Source organism: Poecilia reticulata, chromosome 4 (assembly GCF_904066995.2).
Source record: "Poecilia reticulata chromosome 4, P_reticulata-male-v2, whole genome shotgun sequence".
Taxonomy (NCBI): Eukaryota; Metazoa; Chordata; class Actinopteri; order Cyprinodontiformes; family Poeciliidae; genus Poecilia; species Poecilia reticulata.
The window spans coordinates 14,476,049-14,496,757 of NC_088833.1; the positions used below are offsets into that span (position 1 = coordinate 14,476,049).

Here is a 20,709-nt window from a genome sequence, read left to right on the forward strand (position 1 = left end):
TATAGAAATATGCTATTTACACCTAAACTTGGTTAGATCATTTGTCTTTGATCCTACCAGCACTGGGTCCACTTCTACGCCCCGTCCCTCCAGGTTCTTCCTCACTGTGGTGACCTCATCACTGGCCAGGTAAGCAGTGTGGTCATCATGCAGCTTCAGCAAGCGATCCAGCTCTTTTTTTGTTTCATTACGAATGTGCTGTGAGACCAGAGATCATTTCATCATGATGGTGAAACTCGTTTAGAAATAGAGAAAGGAACTGTGAAACTCTGGATCTGGACATTATAGAGTCTATTGCAACTTTTCATCTTTCCAGCATCACATCTGTTTGTAACAACACCTGGTTCTTACCTGTTCTGGCGTCCGGTTCACCCACGATAGCCACCTCTCTTTCCAGTCAGGCCCTACCATGTCTTTGATCACAGATTCATCTTAAAGAGGAATAGCAGATAAAATATGAAGATGCAAGGAAACAAATTAATGCATGTTACAAAAACTCTTCAGGACCTTAGTTTGTACTGGAGTGTGCTGAATGCCAGAATGCGTCGATTTTCATTTTGATGAAAATCAATTCGAAAATTGATTTTTAGATATGAAATCAATTTAAATCTTCAAAATTCTATCTTCTTCCCAGTCAACAAACACACCGGAGTTAAATGGCTGGTTTGTACTCATAACATTCTTCAGTGTTAAAGTTGTTGCTGAGGGAACAAGAACCAGTTATCTATTTTTACCACCAGAGAGGTTTTTAAAATTTAAGTTGATTAAAAGAATAGTTTCTCTTCTCACACACCCCTTCTGTGAAGCTGCTTCATCATCTAATATAAATAATTGATCATCTATTAAAATGCTGCTACAATAAATATATGAAATAGCAGTTTATTATTCATCATCAGTGAATCCAGTAGTTTTTTTCTCATATTAAAGTTAGAAAAAAGACGTTATTTTAATTGGACATTGTTGAAAAATATTAAACGCCTCCAAATATTAGTGAATTTGTATGTTTCGATGCATGCATAGAAAGTTAATCAGATTTATGAAGGAGATGCGCTGCAGCACAGATACCTCTGTTCAATAATCTGGAGGAGTGAACTCTATTCATAGATTTCCAGTGATGCAGGAGGAGACAGCTAGAATTAGTTAAATCATATGAGATATATTCTGATACAATACAGTAAATAAACTAATCTTATGTAACAACAATAATCAGTGGGGGAAATAGTCACATTTAAAACATGAATAAATTATACCGGTTTAGCACAGATTTGTGACTTTAAAGTATGTGAAGATGATAATTTGTTCTGTAGTCTCAGTTTCTTGAAGTATGAAGTTCAGGAAGCACTGATGGTTCTACACTGAATTATGGGTAATCTTGCACAATCTATACGGATCTCTAAAACAGTGGTTCTGACAGAAGGACGCTGTGGATAACATACTGTCTTTGAGGCGTGACTGCAGCGTTTCCTCCATGAACTGGATGGCAGCATCCCACTGAGGTTTGTCGGTGATGGATCGGTCTTCTAAGGCGTTGTGCTGGATCACCCTCTGACACACAGCAGCAAGACATATAAATACATTACACAATGGGACGAAAACTTTTACAGTTAGTGCTACATGTGGCCTTAGTCAGAATAGATCAAAGCTATAAAGACCAGCTTTCTTTAACAGATGCAGATCATCAGAGAAGAGTTTGATTTGAGAAGTTAAATTGAGAAGTGTGGGAGTTTCTGCATTGCTGCACCCTGGATGAGTTGACTTTCTGTGTTTACCAGACTGTCCATGGCTCTCTCATTCCACTTGTGCCTCTTGATGCTCTCGTCCTTCACTGCCTCCTTCAGCTTGTCAAAGATGTCGTCCTGGTCTTTGCCTCTGTATTCAGCCATAAAGCGAGCAAACTCCTCCTGCAAAGTCTCCCAGGCAACCTAAAGGGGGGAGATTTGGCAAAGCAGATGGAAGAAAAGGCTGGGTCTGTCTGACATTAAAATGAGGCAACCGATGCATTTAATGCTTCCTACAAAGTGCCAAAAGTGATCAGCATTAACTAAGCAGTAGCAATTAAAGAAACAGGAGGGAAGATTTGGAATTAAGACAGAAGAAATTAACCAATCAATCAGCTACCAATTGGAGATAGTCAATTTTTCCTCTGATCAGCAATTGACTGATCAAAATCAAAAGTAAATGCGTCAACCGACAGTAGGGCTATATTAGAACATCCTATGATGGGATAATATTGGTAAGTATTGCAATGGTTATATCATTTGTAATATATGCTCATTTTCTTTTTCCCTCTGCTTCTCATCTGTGTCTTAAAAACTAGGAAAAAAAGTTCAAATCAGATTTTCCCAGTCAGACCTCAAAGAAAATCGGACATCACCAAAAAAAAAGAAAAAAAAATTTACATTTTTCCAAACTTAAGAATTAAATCAGGCTCGGAACCCGGATTACAAATATCAGATGAACAGCTATCAAGAATCAAAGAAGACTGTTTGCACTTATGTAGGTTTTATTTAAATATTTTACCTCCAGTGCCTTATGTGGAAGCTGCTTGTCAGTCCACTGCTTCAGCTTGATGTCTACAGTTGTGTTAAAGGTCCCAGAGTCCATCGTTTGGGCAGCAGGCAGATAGATGTTCTCGATGACATGAGTGGAAACACGTTCCCAGAGCTTTTTCTGCAGAATAGACTCCCTGTGTGGAGCAAAAACATGGAAGGCATTAGTACTGAGCTGAATAACAGCTGTTTGTTGATTTGTAGCACAGTCCTTATGGCTGTTCCAGTCTCAGTTTTCTGTTTAAACTATGTTAACATTTTCAAGATCTGAACTGTCCCTTTTGGTTGCATTTAGAAGCATTGATCCAACATAAATGTGCCAATCAAAAACCTCTATGTTTCCTGTACAGCTCAGTAAAGTGACCCACTGGGATAGAAAGACAACAACAACAGAGAGATAACCTACCGCTGTGATGCTTTTATTTTTGTAGCCAGAACTACGATGACTCTGTTAGCAGCATAAAGTATCGCAACTTTCCTTTATGGCATGGCGACTCAGGAACAAAACTGAGTCTCCCTGTAACCACAGCAGTTTTGCTCCTTTTCTCATTAATCATAAACATTTCCTCATATTTCATGTCGTGTCCCCTTTGTTCCAGCTGGCTCTGCTCTCTGTCAATAAATGCTATCTTCAATTGTGCTGGCTGGCTAACAGGGCCACCCCTGCTCCTGTCCACGGGCCATTCATCAGATTATTGATCAAAGTAAATTGGAGGCACGCACACAGGGGATGGCCATAGCACAATGCATACATCTCATTAAAGCAAGCTTTTTCCTCATACTAGATGAGATAAGCTATATAGTCATACAGAATGTATAAACAAAGATAAATGACCAGTGGTGTATTTTAAAAGAAATGTAAAAAAACATGAGATCTGCTTATGTGGGATAAATAGCTTTCAGGAAGAATTTTAAATAAATGAGAGTCTATGAAGGGAGCAATAAATGCTAGGAATGATAACCAGGATATAAAGAAATCTAAAATATATTATTAAGTAAAGATTGTGTTAGCTGAATGATTAAACTGTGAAATTCTCAAAGTACAAGTCTTCACAATAACTAGAAGTTACATGAGAATAGAAGAAACAATTTTCATATAGAAATACAGAAAATGTGATACAGTCAACAGACTGAAAAGTGTCATCAGGTGCTGTATAGAATATAGGCTCTGCCCCAGCCTCTGCAATAGACTGCTGGCTCTGGTGTCTGTCATATTTGTCTCGACAGTACTCCATTGATTCTCTGTGGGATTAGGGTGAGCAGAGTTTTCTGGCCAATTAGGCAGACTGATACAATGATCACTGAACCAGCTATTGGTACCTTCAGCAGTGAGGGAGAGTGCAAAGAATACTAGAATATGAAATCAGCACCTCTAAAACGTTCTTCCCCGTTTGTCCAGACTCTGAGACCTTAATTTCCCCAGAAAATGTACTTTAGACTGAAAAGAGAACTCTGGACCTCTGAGCAATAGCCCAGTCGTTTTAGACCAGGTCAGATGGTTCTGACCTTGTGTACAGTTCATGAGTGGTTTAACAAGGGATGGCTGTTTTAACCCATGCTCCAGCTATGTCTGTGTGGCTCTTCAAGCGGTGACTCCAGCTGTTGTCCACTCCATGTCCAAACTCTAAAATGGGATTTGTTTCATCATTCTCTCAAAACTGCAGTTATCCCTGTTACTGGTGCACCTTTTTTCAACCTCACTTTTTCCTTCCACTCAACATTTTATAACATACCAGGATGTAGCTGAGCAACCAGCTAAATTAACATTGACCTTTTGTGGCTGATTCTCCTTACAGACGGCGTCTGGGACTGTCTGCTAGATAACTGCAAGTCAGCAGACTTCTCATTGTGTGGCCATGACATAACAGTTATGTATTAAAAATATTTGTTGGTCTAATATTATTATAAAATTATATGAATTTTCTTGGAAATTGTATCCTGGTGTTTCATTAGTTGTGAGTCATAATATGTAACATGTTTCACATTTCTGATTGAATTTCTGAGATCAACTTTTGTTTGAGGAAAATATCCACTGACATTTCACTACAAATGAACGACAATATAACTTTATCAACGACTTACCAGAGTTGGGGCGTCACTTGACTCAAACTAATGACTTCATCCAAAATTTCATTTTTTGCTTTTTCAAAGAGTTCATTCTGCAAAAAGACAAAACACCATGAGTAATCACAGCAGACTGGAACACATTTCAGAAAGAAACCTGTGACCGCTTTTCCGAGAATATTAACAAGGTGAATAACCAATCAAATGACCTTTAAGATAAGTTTACTAAGAAGCTTTTGTATGAAAAAACCACAGAGAAACATGGACTGTGTTCGCCTTACTCTGTCAAGTTCTCTCAGACGAGGATAGTTGTTCTTCCATTCAGTCTCCAGGTTGAATCGTGATGCTGTGGAAAGATGGGACTCTTATAAAGATTATCTGATGTTTATCGATGATTTCAAGATGGGTTGACATATACACCCTAATAAAGAACTTCCTCCAGTCATTTAACGGCGTTCTAATTTTAGCTGCTCCGATGTATAAAAGAGTAGACTTCAACAATCAACAAGAAATAACCATCGGCACACACAGCTCATTTTATTTCCACATAGTGTGATGTAAAAGACACCTTCAGGTTGCTAATGGTGCCCATCCTTTAATAAGAGAGGCTGAGGACACTTTGCACACTCTCTCCTAACTGGTCCCTTAGGAGGTGAAGCAATGGGGTCAGTAGCCTATGCTTCATCAAAAGTCAGAGTTTTAGCTCTAACATATGCACAAAGACACACACACGTGCGCGCACACACAGGTGAAGCAAGCCTGGTGCCTTTTCCCTCAGCTCCCTATCCACACTGCAGATTAGTCTAATTGCAGCTTTGTGGCGCCAAGAATGGAGGATGAAAGCCGGCCGCATGTGATTTGATAGAATATAGATCGATATGCAACACAATGGGTCTATGGGAACTGCAGTCTCACAGCTATAAATCTCCTCTGCTGTTGGGAATGGCTTGTGATTGTCTAGACTAATTGAAGCAGGCAGAAGGGAGGGACCGGGGAAGTGTGGCAGCGTGGGCCGAGAAAGACCTGGAGACAGAAGACTCTTAGGGTGAAGAGGAAGCATTGTCTGGTTCATATACAATTACTGCCTCAGAACCTTTGGTCAAGATAAACATTTAGTAAATGTCAGGCGAGCATACCTTTAAAAACATCAGCTTGCTGCTCCACAGACTCCCTGACCATCTTCCAGAAGCAGTCAGAGACAGCCAGACTCAAGTTCTTTGTGGTGACCTGATGAGCTTTCAGCATACCGTCCCTTTAGGCACAAAAACATTACTTTCAATTTTACAGTTATTCACTTTAACAGTCATGATAGTTTGTTTGTTAGAGTTTAACTTGCCTCAGCAATCTGGAGCTCTGGAAAAAGTCTTCTTCGTAATCTTTAATTGCATCTATGCTCTCCCCGGTGCCTCCTTTGAATGGGGACATAAACAGTCAGTAAAAATCTGTGAAAAAAGAAGAAAATAAACACAGCAAGCCGCAAAACTCTGGAAGAATTTTTACCTTTTCCTGTTACCACAGCAAAATAACCAAGAGCTTTCATGGGAAACAGCTTTCCTTCAACAATTTGCTGAATCTAAAAGAGAAAAAAATAAAAAAGTATTTTAAAAGGCACAGATCAAACTGTAAGAGGCGCCAATTTAGGTTACAAAGTTCACTATACATAAACGGTGTATATGATCAAGTCTAGTGAATACCACTGATTATCTCATCATTGCATGTTTGTGGGTGATATATGAGAGGCAAAAAGTGAACCTTTTATACCCAAACCTGGGTAGTTAGAAGAAGGAAAAATGGACAAGTGTGAAGATTTAAGCAAATCTGCAACGACTAAATTTTGATGGTTGGACGCCTGGTTCAGAACATCTAAGTGGCTCAAAGATGGAGCAACTGTGAACCAGTAGTAACAAAAATTAAACCAATACACTATCAGAAAGGTGGTCATAAAGTTATGCCTGATTGGTGTATGGTCCATTAGAAGAGATTGAGCTCCCTCTAGTGGATCACCTAGATATAAAACAATATTGGTGACTAACATTTTACTGGCTTAATAAGTGAAAATGCAGCATCACTATCTTTAATTCAGTAATTGAAGCAGATCATTTTGGAAATTAAACCAAAATGAGAAATATTTACAGCTAGTCAGTGCATAATTATGGATATAAAGCAGCATTTGTGTTGGAACGGTTCAGCTATCTTACTCTGTTTGGACTAGCCAGGTTCTTTTCAGCCAAGTCCACTTTAGTTAGAACAAAGATGGTCCTTCTGCCCTGAGGGTCCATCTGGCTGACCAGGTCTGTTACGATGCTGCGCTCTGCATCCACACTGCCGTCTGGGTCAAGGAAGAATAAACAGATCAAAAATGACAAACCTGGAGTCCAGCTTTTTGTTTCTTGGGGAAATCTCAGGACCTTTCCACAAATACTGTTCCTATATTATGTTCCCTCTACATCAGGCAATGGAAAAGCAAATGACCATGTCTCACCTTGAATACAAAGAATGATAGCATTAGGGTTTTGCATGTAGGCCTTGCTCATGCTGAAGATAGTTTCCTTAGTGTCTGATGCCATGCCCGTCGTCACAGTCTAGAAAATAGTTCAATTACATTAATTACATAAAATCTTTGTTTTATTAAAAAAAAAAAAACATGTATCTTTAGTACTGGGGATCCTACATATTCCAGGCATTTCCCAATTGCATAGGAACCCTATAGCAATGGCACTCCATACATATTAAAATTATGTATGGATATAAAATAATATATCAGTGTCTATCTGAGAAAGTTTTATTACTCACACTGATGACACCAGGTAAGTCAACAAGAACCATCCTCTGAATACCCGGCCCTTTAACACTCAGAGAGATTGTCTGTTGTGGAACAAATAAAAGTATTTTATCAACCGTTCTAAATATAAATAAGATAATTTTTTTTGTTAATAATCCAGATGTAACTTTGTCCAACCTCAGAGCTGACTGTCTGTCCCTCCTTCACACTCTTCCTCATCCTCAGCTCAATCTCATGCCTCAGAGCAGCCAGCTGCACACAAACCAAGAAGAGAAAAAAACATGTTGTGTAAAAAAGCAACTAGATTGCAGTTAATCCTTAAATAAATCAGATGCATGTGTGACCTACATCCCCATCCTTAGTGAGGTCGAACTCTCGGCCACTGTCTTTGAACATGGCCACATGGTGGGGACCTTCGCTTAATGTTACCTGTAGGGACAATATAGAGGTTATTCTAAGGGAAAGAAGGAATCAAATCCAGACCACTCTGTCCTCCACCCACCTTCACAGGAGAGCGCGTCATCATCTCTCCTGATCCCCTGGGGAAGATCCTGGCCTGGGCAATCATCTCAAGCACGCTGGTCTTCCCAGCACTCTGATCGCCAACCACAACCACCTGAAGGACAAAGAGCAGGAGAGACGTTGGATAAGCTACAAATTAGGTCATTAGTTACATCATGAGGATTTACATGATACAAATGACATTAGCTAAATACAATAAGACTGAATAGAGAAACATGGGGAACTAATATTTAGTGTTTGAGTGAATTACAAACAAAGAGGTAGTTCATAACTTTCAGGAGTATAAAATGCTGATATTATTAACTAATAAGGACATTTAACAAAAAAAGACCAACATGTTGTTTAAGAAATAATCTGAAATCTGTCTGAGGATTACAAATTGTGCACCTCACCCTGGGTAAGTGGTCCTGGGTGTTGTAGTTGGAATCATAATCAGACAGGATGTCGAGAACTTCAGAATAAAGGTCAATAAGGGATTTCTGAAAAACAAATTTATTAAAAAAAACCCATTAAATGGCAGTAATAGTGACAAATTTAACAGGTTCACAACTAAACAATCTTAACAACAGCCACACCACAAGCAGATATGGAAACCTTAAATATTGTCAGTATTAAGTGTTTAAGATTTGTATCAATAAATGACTCACCTTCACCTTCCTTTGATGAATCCCCTTATCATCTCTTTGCAGCACCACTTTCCTTAACTCTTTATTTTCCTTTTCCAGTCTTTCCAGCATGCGCTGATACTTTAACTAAGAAATAATTAATCATATTAGCAGGCATTTCGCAAGGTCCTTTTATTGTTTTTGTTTGATTTTGGAGATGCACTACCTGAGTTCGAAGAAGCTCCTCTTGGAGCTGGTCAATCTTTTCTTTGTCTGATGACTGAAAGTCACAGCAGAAACAAAGACAAACAAGAGAAATGGGTAAAATTTATGTTTCCTTTAAGTCTTCAGCTTGTAGCTTTCCATTACGCTCAGAGTACTATTTCAGAAGAGAAAACTCACACCATCACCGCAAAGGTTCAATACATGCAAACTGTATTACATAGAGAATCAAAATGGAAAGTCGCGTTAATGCATAAAGATCCAAACATTTCAGGCAGACAGTCAACATATAACTGCCATAACCCAGCTTTAATTTCAGGGATCCACAAACAGGCAGAAATTAAAGAGTGAATCCTGTAAAAATCAAGCCAGGTTTATTTACAAAATCATTTTGTTACAAAAGACCTGATTTTGTTAAACTCCATTAGATTTTAATAATTGTATGACAGAGTGTTATCTCTGCATGAGAGCAAGAGAAGACAGGAAACAAGAAGAAATGGAACTGGGAGAAGGTAAAATTAACTTAAAAGACACACAGACACAGCAAACTACATGAGCAGAACTACTTCTTCACTAAAAACCAGAAACAAGAGCTTTGTTTTGAGATATTTTCCAGCAATATGCAGAAACGTTCACAGCAACAAACCAGCTCCTTTTGAACTAACGGCTTCAATCTTGACTTAAACTTCAGTTCATCCCAGAGATTTTCAAAGAGGTCAGCTCACACCATGCCTCTGGTTGCCACACAGGTTCATGCTGTGCTCCCAAACATTAAACGAGACAGTTGATTATCATCCAGCTACATCTATAGTCATGACAAACTAAATCCATTGCAACTGTTCTAGAACTAGGCTGCAAAAGATTCATGCTTGTCACGCAAAAATTACTGGAAAATCTAAGCCCAGTGATACGCATTTAGTCAGATGTGGAGACTGTTGTCAAGTTTTTCAGAGAAGGCTAAAATGTCAAGATACAGCACCTTGCACAACTATTCAGACTCATTCTACTGTTCAAATTTGTTACATTACAGCAATGAACCTAAACATATTTTACTGGGATCTTATGTGACAGACCCCCAGAAAGGATTGCAAAAATTGAAAATGGAAAGAAAATCAAGCACGCATTTCAAATTTATTCACAATTAAAAGTCTGAAAGGTGTGGCATGCATTTGTATTTAGCCAGCTTGAGTCGAGTGCCAGCTTCAATTTGCAATGACTGCTGCAAGTTTCTGCAGACAAACCTTCCTATTAATTCATCTTTGCAAAACAGCTCAAGTCGAGTCAGATTGCAGCAGGTTATTGATTTAGTTCTGAACTTCAACTGGGAACACATTCTATTGTACCTCTGGCCTTATCTTTACTGTTACAGCTTTTGTTTTTCACCATTATCATCCTCTATTTTGCTCAATCCATCCTCCCATCAACTGTGAGGGTGACGTGCAGTTCTAGTTTTCTGCCATACAAAGAATGCTGCAGTATATCGGCAACAACCTTCTTCCAAAGAGGTCAGATTTGTGGAGTGTACAACAAATCGTCATGTTGACAGATTCTTCCACCTGAACTTTGGGAGCAGCTCCAGAGCTTTGAGATGTGTTCTTAGTTTGAGATACGGCTTTAAAAAACCTCCACACCTTCATCCTTGACCTGTCTGCTGTGTTCTCTGGTCTCTGATAAACTTATTCAGCCTTTAACGAACCACTGGGTTTATACTGAGATTAAGTTAGGACTCTAATAATTGATTTCTTGGGTTCAAAAATCAACTATTAGATTAGTTACAAAGTTTTAGACTTTCAGTTAAAGAGACTAAAACCAGATAAATGCCACATTTTTATATAATCCCAATAAAATACACTTGAAAATTATGGTTGTAATGTGAAAAGGTTTAGAGAAATGAATATGTTTGCAAGGCACTCCAGGTTTGTGTCATCACTTCTACAAATATAACAAAAAAGGATAAAGTATCTTTTCTTTCATGAGATATGAAATAAATACCTAATCTGCCAGGATTAAAACCTTCTAGTTACAATGTTTGTTTTGCATGACAAAAGCAATAAAACATTGTTGAAAGTTTCTACATTTAAGCAACCAATCTATGCAAAACTTGACTCCAGCTCAAATTAGTCTCACTTCACTTGAACCAAATGGTCCCTCCTCTGTCCTTTAGCTGGACGTTTTTGGGAATTGTTGGTGGGATTGGGATCAAAGTGAGGGGGGACCTTCACCTTGCGCGTCTGTGTCGAGGGGTTGTGGTTCGCAGCACGCTCTTGGGATGACGTACGCGCACTATTGGCTGCAGCGGCCCGCCGGACCTCCTCCTCATGCCGCTGGATCTGCTGCTGAATAAAAATCAGCTCTCCGAGCAGACCCTGCTGGGTGCGTCAGAGAGACGTGAGAGAGAGGAAGGAGGAGGAAAATAATAATAAAAACCCAAGAACAACAACCGGCCACCGGTTTGATCCATGCCATATGGATCAATGCTTGCATCCCACTGCAGGAAACCCAGGCGGCGCAGCTGGCACTGGTGTTGTTCAGGTGGAAGAATCAGAATTCAGTCAGGATTTGTTTGAAAGAATCAAGAAGAATCTTTCACTTTCAGAATCTTGCCACCATCATCAGTGAATAAAACAAAGTATGTCTCGGTTCAAAACAAACTTTGCCAGACTGAGGGCAGAAAAGGCAACTAATACCACAATCAGTGCCTTCCAGCAAGCGGCAGCAACAGTGACTGGTGCTCCTTATGCACCATAGCAGATTAAAGACAACCTCAAAATTGTAACTATTCTCTTTCAAGTGTTTTATGTATCAAAACAAAAATGTTAACGTGGTTTTAACTCACCTGGTCTGTGAATGCTTAAAATGAAAACTTAATCAGCAAAGAAAGCATTAAAATCTACTGAGATGAAGCAAAAAGCAGGTGGATTCTGTCTAGTTTCAAAGATCCCCATCATGAAACACAGAGTTTGTCTCATTTTAGAGCTCTAGCTTTTGCATTGTCTTACAAATGTAAGACATGTAATATAAAAGCTGTGTTCATGTTAGAGTCTCTGATTATAGGCAATAAGAGGGATACCAGCAGAAAAGTTTATTAACCCTCCCGTGGTCTTAAGAGATGGGGTCATTTGAACCTCAACTGTTTTTTACTCTGTATGTGGTCGCGCCAACTCCGTGTGCGTTTTTACGAGACAGTCTGACACAAAACCCCCCTCTCACTCCGCTTCTCTGCTGTCTAACCGTCATCTGCAGCGCTCCTCCTGAGAGTCGCGCTAAGACCGTGGGAGGGTTAAAATGCACCTCTTCCTAATGCATATATTTTCAGGTTTTTATTTGTTTTAACTTTGCGTAGTTATGAAAATACACAAAACAATAGAAAATGGTAACACTAAAACAAAACATGAGAAGGTAGGAAGGAAGACAGGAGGAATGAACACATACAAAAATATATATTTTTTGCAAAAACAAATAAATGACAAAAATTCAAAAGAGTAACCAACTATCAACTATAAGGTATACGTTACCAATATGTTTTTTTAAAACTCACAATCAGAGCTAAATAGGTATGAATAGGCAATGGTAAAGAAACCGATGAGTGTTTTCCAGCTCTCAGTAAGAGTGATACCAAATCTAAGCGGTATGTTGTATAATTTCTGGAAGATTTGAAAATAATGTCAGACTTTAGAAAGTGCAAAATAAAAAAGGACGTCACATCAAATAAACTGAATGAACCGAAAAACAGAAATGTTACTATTTGATGCAATTTTTTAATTCAATGTGCAATATTCTAAGCACAATGACTGAAAGTATTATTATCAAGTAACTTTTAAAAAAATTATATTCACGTATCTTTGATGGCCATTTGATTGAACTAATTATGGTTGAAATGGTGACAGACTGCAAACAGAAGTTAAAGGGACTATATCATCAGATTTTAGAGCCACAAACGCCACAAATTTCAAAAGGAAAAAAAATAAAAACCACAGTATGCCTTTCTATTGGTTTCTAAAAGGGTAAGTAAATTTAAAACTTGCTTTTCTTATATAACAGTCTTCTTAGCCACAGCTGCTAAAATAGGAAGGTGCTAGCATGATGATTTGTTGCTTGGAATTGGGATATGTATGATATGAGTCCACTAATTGGGAACAATGGAAAAAATACAATAGTAAATAGTTTTACTATTGTAGTTTTATTTAAAGAAAGAGTCAACCAAGCTGACGACCAAAAATCTTGAGCAGAATCAGTTGCCAGGCCACTGGCAACTGGCAGACAGGACTCAACACCAAGAGCTTTTAAATCTCTCCTTAGGGTGCTTGTGTGTTAGCTCTCAAAACCACTGCTCTCAGATTCCACACCAGTAAGTCTACGTAAAAATCCAAGCTCGACTCAACTTGGATTTGACTTCAGTCATAAAAATGAATAAATTGGTTGTGAGATACAAGCTTGAAGACAAATAATGATTAAAAAAAATGTATAAAAATGATAAAATAGACCCTTTAAATGATAGAGAGTGGTGCTGGCATTGAGAGAGTATAAAAGCTGTGAAGTGTGAAACAGATTTTAAACACTTGCCTTTTTGTACTGCTTATCACTGGCATCATGTGCAGCTCCAGTTGAAGAATCTGTAGCTTTTAGAGCAGGGTCGCCTGAATTTTCTAAGAGGAAACAAAAACACAAGACATAAAAAAAGTAGTGACAAAAAAAGACATAATAATGCTACAAGGCTTCAAGGGGTGCTTGATTAAGAAAAGCCCACAAATTTGTGATCAAGTTTAAATGTTTGAAAAATGTTGCTGAAATCCTTGAGTTTGTAGGTAAGTAAAACTAATTTTCTAAGGTAAAATATGCATTAGTTAGTCTAGATGTCCTAATGACAACATTGATATGTTTATTGCTGATTAAATAGTTTATTAAAGAGACAAAATATATGTATATCTAAATAAGTTTCCTCTGAAAGAAAACTGAAATCTTGAAAATTATATTTTGGATTCATATTTAGATGAATATTATTTGACTTTAGATTAATATTAGTTTCTAATGTGGTGCAACATTGTTCAAATCATACTTGCTTAAAATACATTTAAAAAAATAACAGATTTTTTTTTTGGTTGAATGACTAAATCATTTTTAAATCTTAAAAGTTATCACTTTGTTTATCAACATAAGAAACGTGTTTAAAACACAGAATGTAAAATTAGTGCAAATTACTTAAGATATATTTATGAAGCCATTGGTAGCCATAAGAGCAATCAAGAGATAATAATTGCCAGGGATGCTCCTTTGTTTTTCTATGACTCATAGCTAAGGGTCTGGCACACAGCTTCATAAATGAGTCATAAAATTCAAAATAAAACTACATTTTTCAAAAATTTGAGTGTCAGAAACCAGAGACAGAGGAAGACTGCTGAAAAGGTTAGTAATGAACGTGTAGTTAAAAGAGGCCAGGTGAGAGGAGAGCTTGAAGTCAAAGGAGGCAAAGACCTAAAAAGGTTGGACAATATTCAGCCAGAGAGAGACAAGTAAAAGAGAGTAAGAAAGTAGGAGAACAAACTACAGACAAACAAGAGAGTCTTTGAAAGTCCTTTTGTGAGAACTATAGAAAGAAACAAATTCCTTCTGCACATTTGGAATATGGTTGTCCACTTTGTTCACTGCTAAATCTAAACAATCAGATAATCACAGTCCTGTGTGATGTCATTGAAGAGTGACAGAAAGAAAAAGGGGTATGGACAGTTCTACTAGTATACGGGGATTACACACCTAACAGACGCAGGCCAGAGACTCCTTTGACTTCACTACCCAAACTCACACCTGTAAAGAATGTGGAGGACAGGAGAAGAGGAGAAACGAAGAACACAAGATGTAAATCATGAAGCAGACAGGCAGAGGGATGGCTGTCAAACCAGAAATTCAGCACAATAATGATGAGTAATGAAAAGCTGTGGATGAGCAGAAGCTTTAGTTGAAAAAGTCCCTGAAGAAACCAATTAAAAGAGTTAAATTCTGAACTGGATCTGATCCCTGACTGACCTTTTTTTTGTTTATTACAAATAAAGTATGTTATTCAAAGTATTTGTGAACTCACAAAAGTTTGTGGAAAGATTAATCAGTGGATATTAAAGAAGCACCAATCAAATGTGTAATATTTGTCTTAAATGGCTCAGATCAGTAATTAGTTGGTCAAGAATATATTTTTATTTCCCCATTCTGAAAAATGCATCAAAACTAAAGTCTTTGCAAAAACATCAAAACTACCCCCTTATGTTTTTCAGTGACTCAGTAAAGTTTAATGACAAAGAAAACTTTGCAACACTGTAAACATGCAGTGATGCAAAATAAAATTCAACATAGTCAGACAATGAATAGTGAACTATTTGGCTTTATATCAGTCTGTCAAACACAGCAGCAGTATATAAACACACTCTAGTCAGAAAAACAGCAGAAAGGAAGTTATTCAGGAAACAGGCTGAATAACATGTTTGTAATACTGAATGTAGATCAAGATATTCATTTAAATGCACCCAAAGCTAGGTGATAAATCAAACATTAAATTAAAATATCAACCAAAATATAGACAGCAACCTTCCTCTGGAAATTCAAATTCATCCCATATGTGGCCTTGAATTCATTTTCTTATTTTACAGCATCCAGATAATGTTCAGTTTACTCACCAGAGGAAAGAAGGCCTTTAAGGAAAGTGAAGTTCTCTCCAATCTTCTCAAAGTCAGGCAGAAGTTTAGCGATTTCTTCCATCTCTGGTAACGCTTTTGCCAGTTTATCTTAAATGCAAAAATGTTGATGAGGTATGAAAATCTGACATGTGATTGAAGGATAACAACGTAAAATAAATTGATATCTACAATTTTAATAACAAAGATTACTGATTAAAAAAAAGAAACTTACCAAGATCAATATTTTCACTCAGTTCCCACACAAAATCAGGGATGACCCAGTTGTATTCACTGAAATCAGGCAGCATGTCTTTCCACTCTTCATAGGTCTAAGAATTAAAAGAAATGTTTTACTTAAAATTACCTGCTGTCTGTTTACAAATATGCACCAAATTAAAACCAGTAATGAAGGATTTTTGCTTCATTATCCACAGAATGGACTTTGACACAACATAAGTGATAACAACTAGCACTGGCCTTCTTAGCTGTGTAACCTCCTCCAACTGCTGTTCCCAGCAGGATGTATCGGAGCCTCAGCAGCCGAGCTGCCAGGCGGGCCACCCAGAAGTTGCGTTGCTGTTGGTGCCTGTGACCACCAGACCCCAGAGGGGGCTTCAAAGGCCGCATGGGCAACCGGGACATGGAGGTAAAATATCGCGCTGCTGTGCGATGAGGAGTCCGGTGAGGGTTATTGTTTCCAGAGTAACGATGGTGAATGGCACGAGACAGAGGATGAAGTTTCTGCAGTGGGATCCGGAATTTCACCCCCATATTGTTTGAGACGAGGCTCCTACAAGCCACGCTGAAATAACAGAGGAATATGGCATTAAAAACAGACAACAAAAAAAAAGAAACAAGCGGCGTTTGTTTCCATTTTATGATTCTATAATTTTGGAACTTTTATTACGACCACCTGCACCTACTGTAAAGACAACTTCTGATTTATCTTCTTAATAACCAACAGAAGAGGAATTATACTCACAACCACATTTACTGTTAACAAGTTGTACCATTTGTGTACAAGTCTGCAGTGCAAAGAAAATCTAACAACTAAACTGAAAATTGTTACAACAGTAAAAAATTATGCAAGAAGCAGCAACATATAGGCCCATGATTATTAAGTCAAATCTGCTGCAAGGTCATTCCATGTCATCATATTCTGAAACTGGAGTGAAGAAGATGAGGAAGTGTAAATGAGAACAGGATCTTGTTCAGTCAGAGCTCTCTCTTACAGCACTGGAATCCAAGCTGGTTCAGGTAGCAAAGCACAATAACGCTCAAAATACGAGACATGTTGGGAGTAATAAATTTGGGTCACTTGTAATTATAAACTGTTCTATGAAAGTGTTTTGGATCAGAGGTTCCACATAGATTCTAACCATTTTTTGTTTATAGAAATTCCACCACATTTGTGCTTCACGTAGCTATGACCAAGAGTCAGACAAGATTTCAGAATAACACACCACTTTTAAAGCTTTATTGTGGTATTATTAGTGTCTAATATATATATATATATATATATATATATATATATATATATATATATATATAGTTATTTGCAATATTAATTCGTTATCTTAAAAACTCCACTGTATATCCATTAGGCACATTGATTCACAAATTATCACAAATATGTCTTGGTAAAGAAAAAGAAAAATCAATACATGAAAAACTGCTACTGATTATTATTATGTGTTCATTAATGCTGTTGCACTGTTTTACCATCAGAGGAGTTTGGTGATGGCTGATTTATTCCTTACCAGCTGCCTTATGCTTTTTGTTAAAAACAAACATGTCTGGTGCCTGGGTGTCCTAACAGAACGTTACAGTACCCATTTCTGTGCATTGCATAAAATCGTTTACACATTAATAGTTGGTTCTTATTTTTAGTTCAATTTTGTAGATTCTCTCAGTAAGAAATTTTCTACATTACATTATTATAGTTAAAGTCTAGTTATGGGTAGCTTCATAGTTGATTTGTTGATACTGTAGTCGTACAGCACATCTCAAATTCTTACAATTCTGTTCTTTCAGATTTAATCATTTGGTCCAACATGAAACCCTTACAACTTAGCATACTGATTATAGAAAAAGATAATTATTATAAAAATAGAAATACAAGAAAAAACGATTAATCGGAGAAGCATTTGGTAAAAGATTCTGATGCCTAATACACACAACACATGATCATAAATCGTGCAACGCTAGCAACATATAATTACACAATATATAACACTTAGCTACAGCAAGCAAAAAAACAACTCATACTAGTGTATACTGGATAGGTCCATGAACAGGTCAATTTAGTATGAAGCAACAGTAGGTTATTAAAGTCAATTTAAACAGAAATGCACTCACCAACCACTCGGGTTAGCTGCTTACAGTCGGCTAGCAGTTAAATAAACTCAGCACCAACAGAACCAGATGGAAATTCAGTTTAAAGCACATTTAGCATAATGCACAGTCGGTAAATCCGTGGGATTTCAGGCTTACATCTATTTAAACCAGGACATTAGTTACCAGACTCAAAACAGAGCTAACTATAATGCCATCAGCTGTCAGTGGACCCCTCCGCTTCATTTCACCGAAGCTAGCTTGTGCTACCGTTACCTTCAGTAAAACTGGACTCACCAGGCAGCTGAGCTCCCGACACGCAACATGGCGCTGCTAACAGGTGAACGTAGCTCTCTGTCAGATTTTATCTCTCGTCACAGCTCAATACATTTTTCCAATCAGGACACATTTGCCTGCCTCTAATGGCAACTCACAAGCCCGTTAGCTAACAAGGACACAGTGTGACAGTTCCACTTCCGGTGAGTGGTACTAACTCCAATTGTGCACTGACCCCGTAGTCCGATAGTTCCGGTGTATTAAGGCGTTTATCTGAGAAAAGCTAAAACAAATTGACGAACATAAGGGCCTCTGAAAAAAAGAATTCCGACTTTAATCCCGACCTCTCGAGGGAAAGAAAAATCGCTTAAATTCAATATATACCTCCAAAAATTATTCTCCTCCTACACAACTCTCATCTTTGTCATTGAAGCCAGTTTCTCCAAGATGTCCACCTTCGTTAAGTAAAAATTCTGAAATGCTTAAAATACCTACATCGTAGTGTGTAATGATTTTATACAGGTTTCACTTTTTGAATTAAATTACTGAAATAAAATTACTTTTATTGATATTACTTGGATGCCCCTGGCACAAAAGTCCCATAAAACCTACTAGTGCATTTTTGTGTGCGCTCACTTCTATTGAACTATGAAGTTAATTGGTTATTATTTAAAGTTTGTTAAAACCAGTGGTGGGAAGTACAAGTACTTCGTTACTGTACTTAAGTACAATTTTTGTGTATCTGTACTTTACTTAAGTAGATTTAATAATGGATACTTTCTACTTTTACTCCACTACATTTTACAGTAAGTATCTGTACTTTCTACTTCACTACATTTCTACAAAACTGTCGCGTTACTCGTTACATCCAAGTCGCGTTGCTCTTTTTTTCCGTTAAAATGTGAAGTTCGGGGACTTAAGGTGGCGCCGTACAATCCCAGCAATAACGTGACTTACGTGTCTGTTGTCACCCATCGCCGCCACCTTTACTCGCACGCGGAGCTCCAGACATGCGCAGTGGTTTCCTCTGAGCGGGAGAAGCTGTCAGTCTAATCGTCAGTAATATAATAGCGCTGCATAAATTGATATGGCGACATGTAAAATCAGCAGCGCTTGGCTTTCACAGACGGTGGGGACTTCGTCCAACTTTTAGCGTCACTTTAAAAGGAAAGCTTAAAGGTAAACTCCGTGGACGTGATGCTAGCAAAGCTAGTTGTACAGAGACACATGTTGCATCGGCGATGAAAAATAGTTGTCACTCGCGCTGAATTATTGTGTGGAGGTGTTGACTGGGGTGTCGCAAATATGGAACAACGCTGTGACCAAAGTGCAATATAGTGATATGATATTCAGGAACGATCCAATTCTTCTGGACGGATCTTTACTGATTAAATTGATTTCAGCTCCAAGTATTTAATATCTAGATTTTTTTTATGGGAATGTGAATCTTTCAGTTCAATTTGAGAAGTAATTTTGATAGGTAAAAGTACATTTTTTTGTGTCACATAGCGGGGTGCTGGTCTTGGGTAGGTGGTCTTGACTACAACTCTGCTACTGGCTCCTTGGACCCATGTCCTCCCCCACCCACCTTCTTTCCCCTTTCTGTTGGATTTCTTTAAAAATAAAGGCCACTAGTGGCAAAAAAGTGAAGTTCATGCTGTGTTAGGACAGGAGACAAGATGTTTTCATCCCTGAAATTATGATGCATAGAATCACATATCTAAGTCTTTACTATGTTATGGGTAAACACAATAACAGCATGCTTTATCTGTGGCATTGTTTATTAAAATGGCACATTTCTAATGTATTAAAATTAAATAGATCGGTTCACTTAATGATATTAGCGATTAGGTAATCCATTAAGCAAGTACTTTTACTTTTAATACTTAAGTATTTTTAAAAGCTAGTACTTATTTACTTTTACTTAAGTACAAATGTTAATGTGGTAGTATTACTTTTACTTGAGTACATTTTTTGAGTACTTTCTCCACCACTGGTTAAAACTATATGGGATTTAATGTCAAAACTTTTGATGCAAACCAAAGAAGCTCTGGTTAAACTTGAAAGGGCTAAACACTTTTCTGAAACTGGACATTTAAATGTGAAAAACCGATAACACAACTGGTAATGGCAATTTGAATAAACAGATGCACTTCAGATCGCTAAAGACAAGCTATACTGCAGGGAAGGCTAAGAATTAACAGAAGCACAAATCTGTCATGAAAATGTGTTGGTAGTTACAAGTTAATTTCATCACCTTGTGATAGGAAGAAGTTGACACTTATTGCGTGTAACAGGGAAAGTCTTAACTGTTTTCCAAGACCCGTTACAGAAACCAAATTATCTAACAAAATATTTGGTGACAAAAGTCTTGCTTATCAATAGCAAACTTGTATCTGAGAAAAATATTAATTTGTGAAAAAAAAAAAATCTGGGGCTCTTCTAATGTTAAGACCACAATAGGCGTGATTGATCTGACTCTTGGCTGCCACTAACCCAAGTTTCATAAATTATATGACTGATATTTGTTCTATACTCATTCAATAAATCTGGTTTTTCCGAGTCTATTTTCAAGAATAAACCTAATCCTTCCAGTTTTGATTAGGATATAGAAAGATTGGTGAAGGGTCCTGAACCAGTTATGCTGCTGTGGAGTTCAGTTTCTGAAGGATGTACAGATGTGTCTCAAATTA

The 20,709-nt window shown here is 37.6% G+C and overlaps 1 protein-coding gene across 6 annotated transcripts in view; it reads right to left on the reverse strand.

The window, feature by feature from the left end:
- Window positions 1-18,242, reverse strand: part of opa1 (OPA1 mitochondrial dynamin like GTPase) — a 32,198-nt gene extending 13,956 nt beyond the window's left edge. The window contains exons 1-26 of one of the 6 annotated variants that reach the window (XM_008406846.3): window positions 18,038-18,242; window positions 15,884-16,208; window positions 15,639-15,735; window positions 15,407-15,514; window positions 14,496-14,546; window positions 13,308-13,390; window positions 10,967-11,110; window positions 8,749-8,802; window positions 8,565-8,669; window positions 8,310-8,396; window positions 7,898-8,011; window positions 7,744-7,824; window positions 7,573-7,647; window positions 7,407-7,478; window positions 7,096-7,195; window positions 6,812-6,942; window positions 6,114-6,186; window positions 5,950-6,022; window positions 5,750-5,865; window positions 4,895-4,959; window positions 4,632-4,708; window positions 2,521-2,686; window positions 1,770-1,922; window positions 1,437-1,545; window positions 352-431; window positions 58-198 (exon numbers count right to left, since the gene is read on the reverse strand). In XM_008406846.3, the coding sequence (XP_008405068.2) occupies window positions 58-198; window positions 352-431; window positions 1,437-1,545; window positions 1,770-1,922; window positions 2,521-2,686; window positions 4,632-4,708; window positions 4,895-4,959; window positions 5,750-5,865; window positions 5,950-6,022; window positions 6,114-6,186; window positions 6,812-6,942; window positions 7,096-7,195; window positions 7,407-7,478; window positions 7,573-7,647; window positions 7,744-7,824; window positions 7,898-8,011; window positions 8,310-8,396; window positions 8,565-8,669; window positions 8,749-8,802; window positions 10,967-11,110; window positions 13,308-13,390; window positions 14,496-14,546; window positions 15,407-15,514; window positions 15,639-15,735; window positions 15,884-16,208; window positions 18,038-18,066 (2,709 nt within the window). In that variant the 5' untranslated portion in view covers window positions 18,067-18,242. Of the gene's footprint in view, window positions 1-57; window positions 199-351; window positions 432-1,436; window positions 1,546-1,769; window positions 1,923-2,520; window positions 2,687-4,631; window positions 4,709-4,894; window positions 4,960-5,749; window positions 5,866-5,949; window positions 6,023-6,113; window positions 6,187-6,811; window positions 6,943-7,095; window positions 7,196-7,406; window positions 7,479-7,572; window positions 7,648-7,743; window positions 7,825-7,897; window positions 8,012-8,309; window positions 8,397-8,564; window positions 8,670-8,748; window positions 8,803-10,966; window positions 11,114-13,307; window positions 13,391-14,495; window positions 14,547-15,406; window positions 15,515-15,638; window positions 15,736-15,883; window positions 16,209-18,037 lie in introns of all 6 variants that reach the window. The other 5 variants (XM_008406850.3, XM_081606280.1, XM_017304408.2 and 2 more) reach the window with 5 other exon arrangements.
- Between the last annotated feature and the right edge of the window lie 2,467 nt (window positions 18,243-20,709).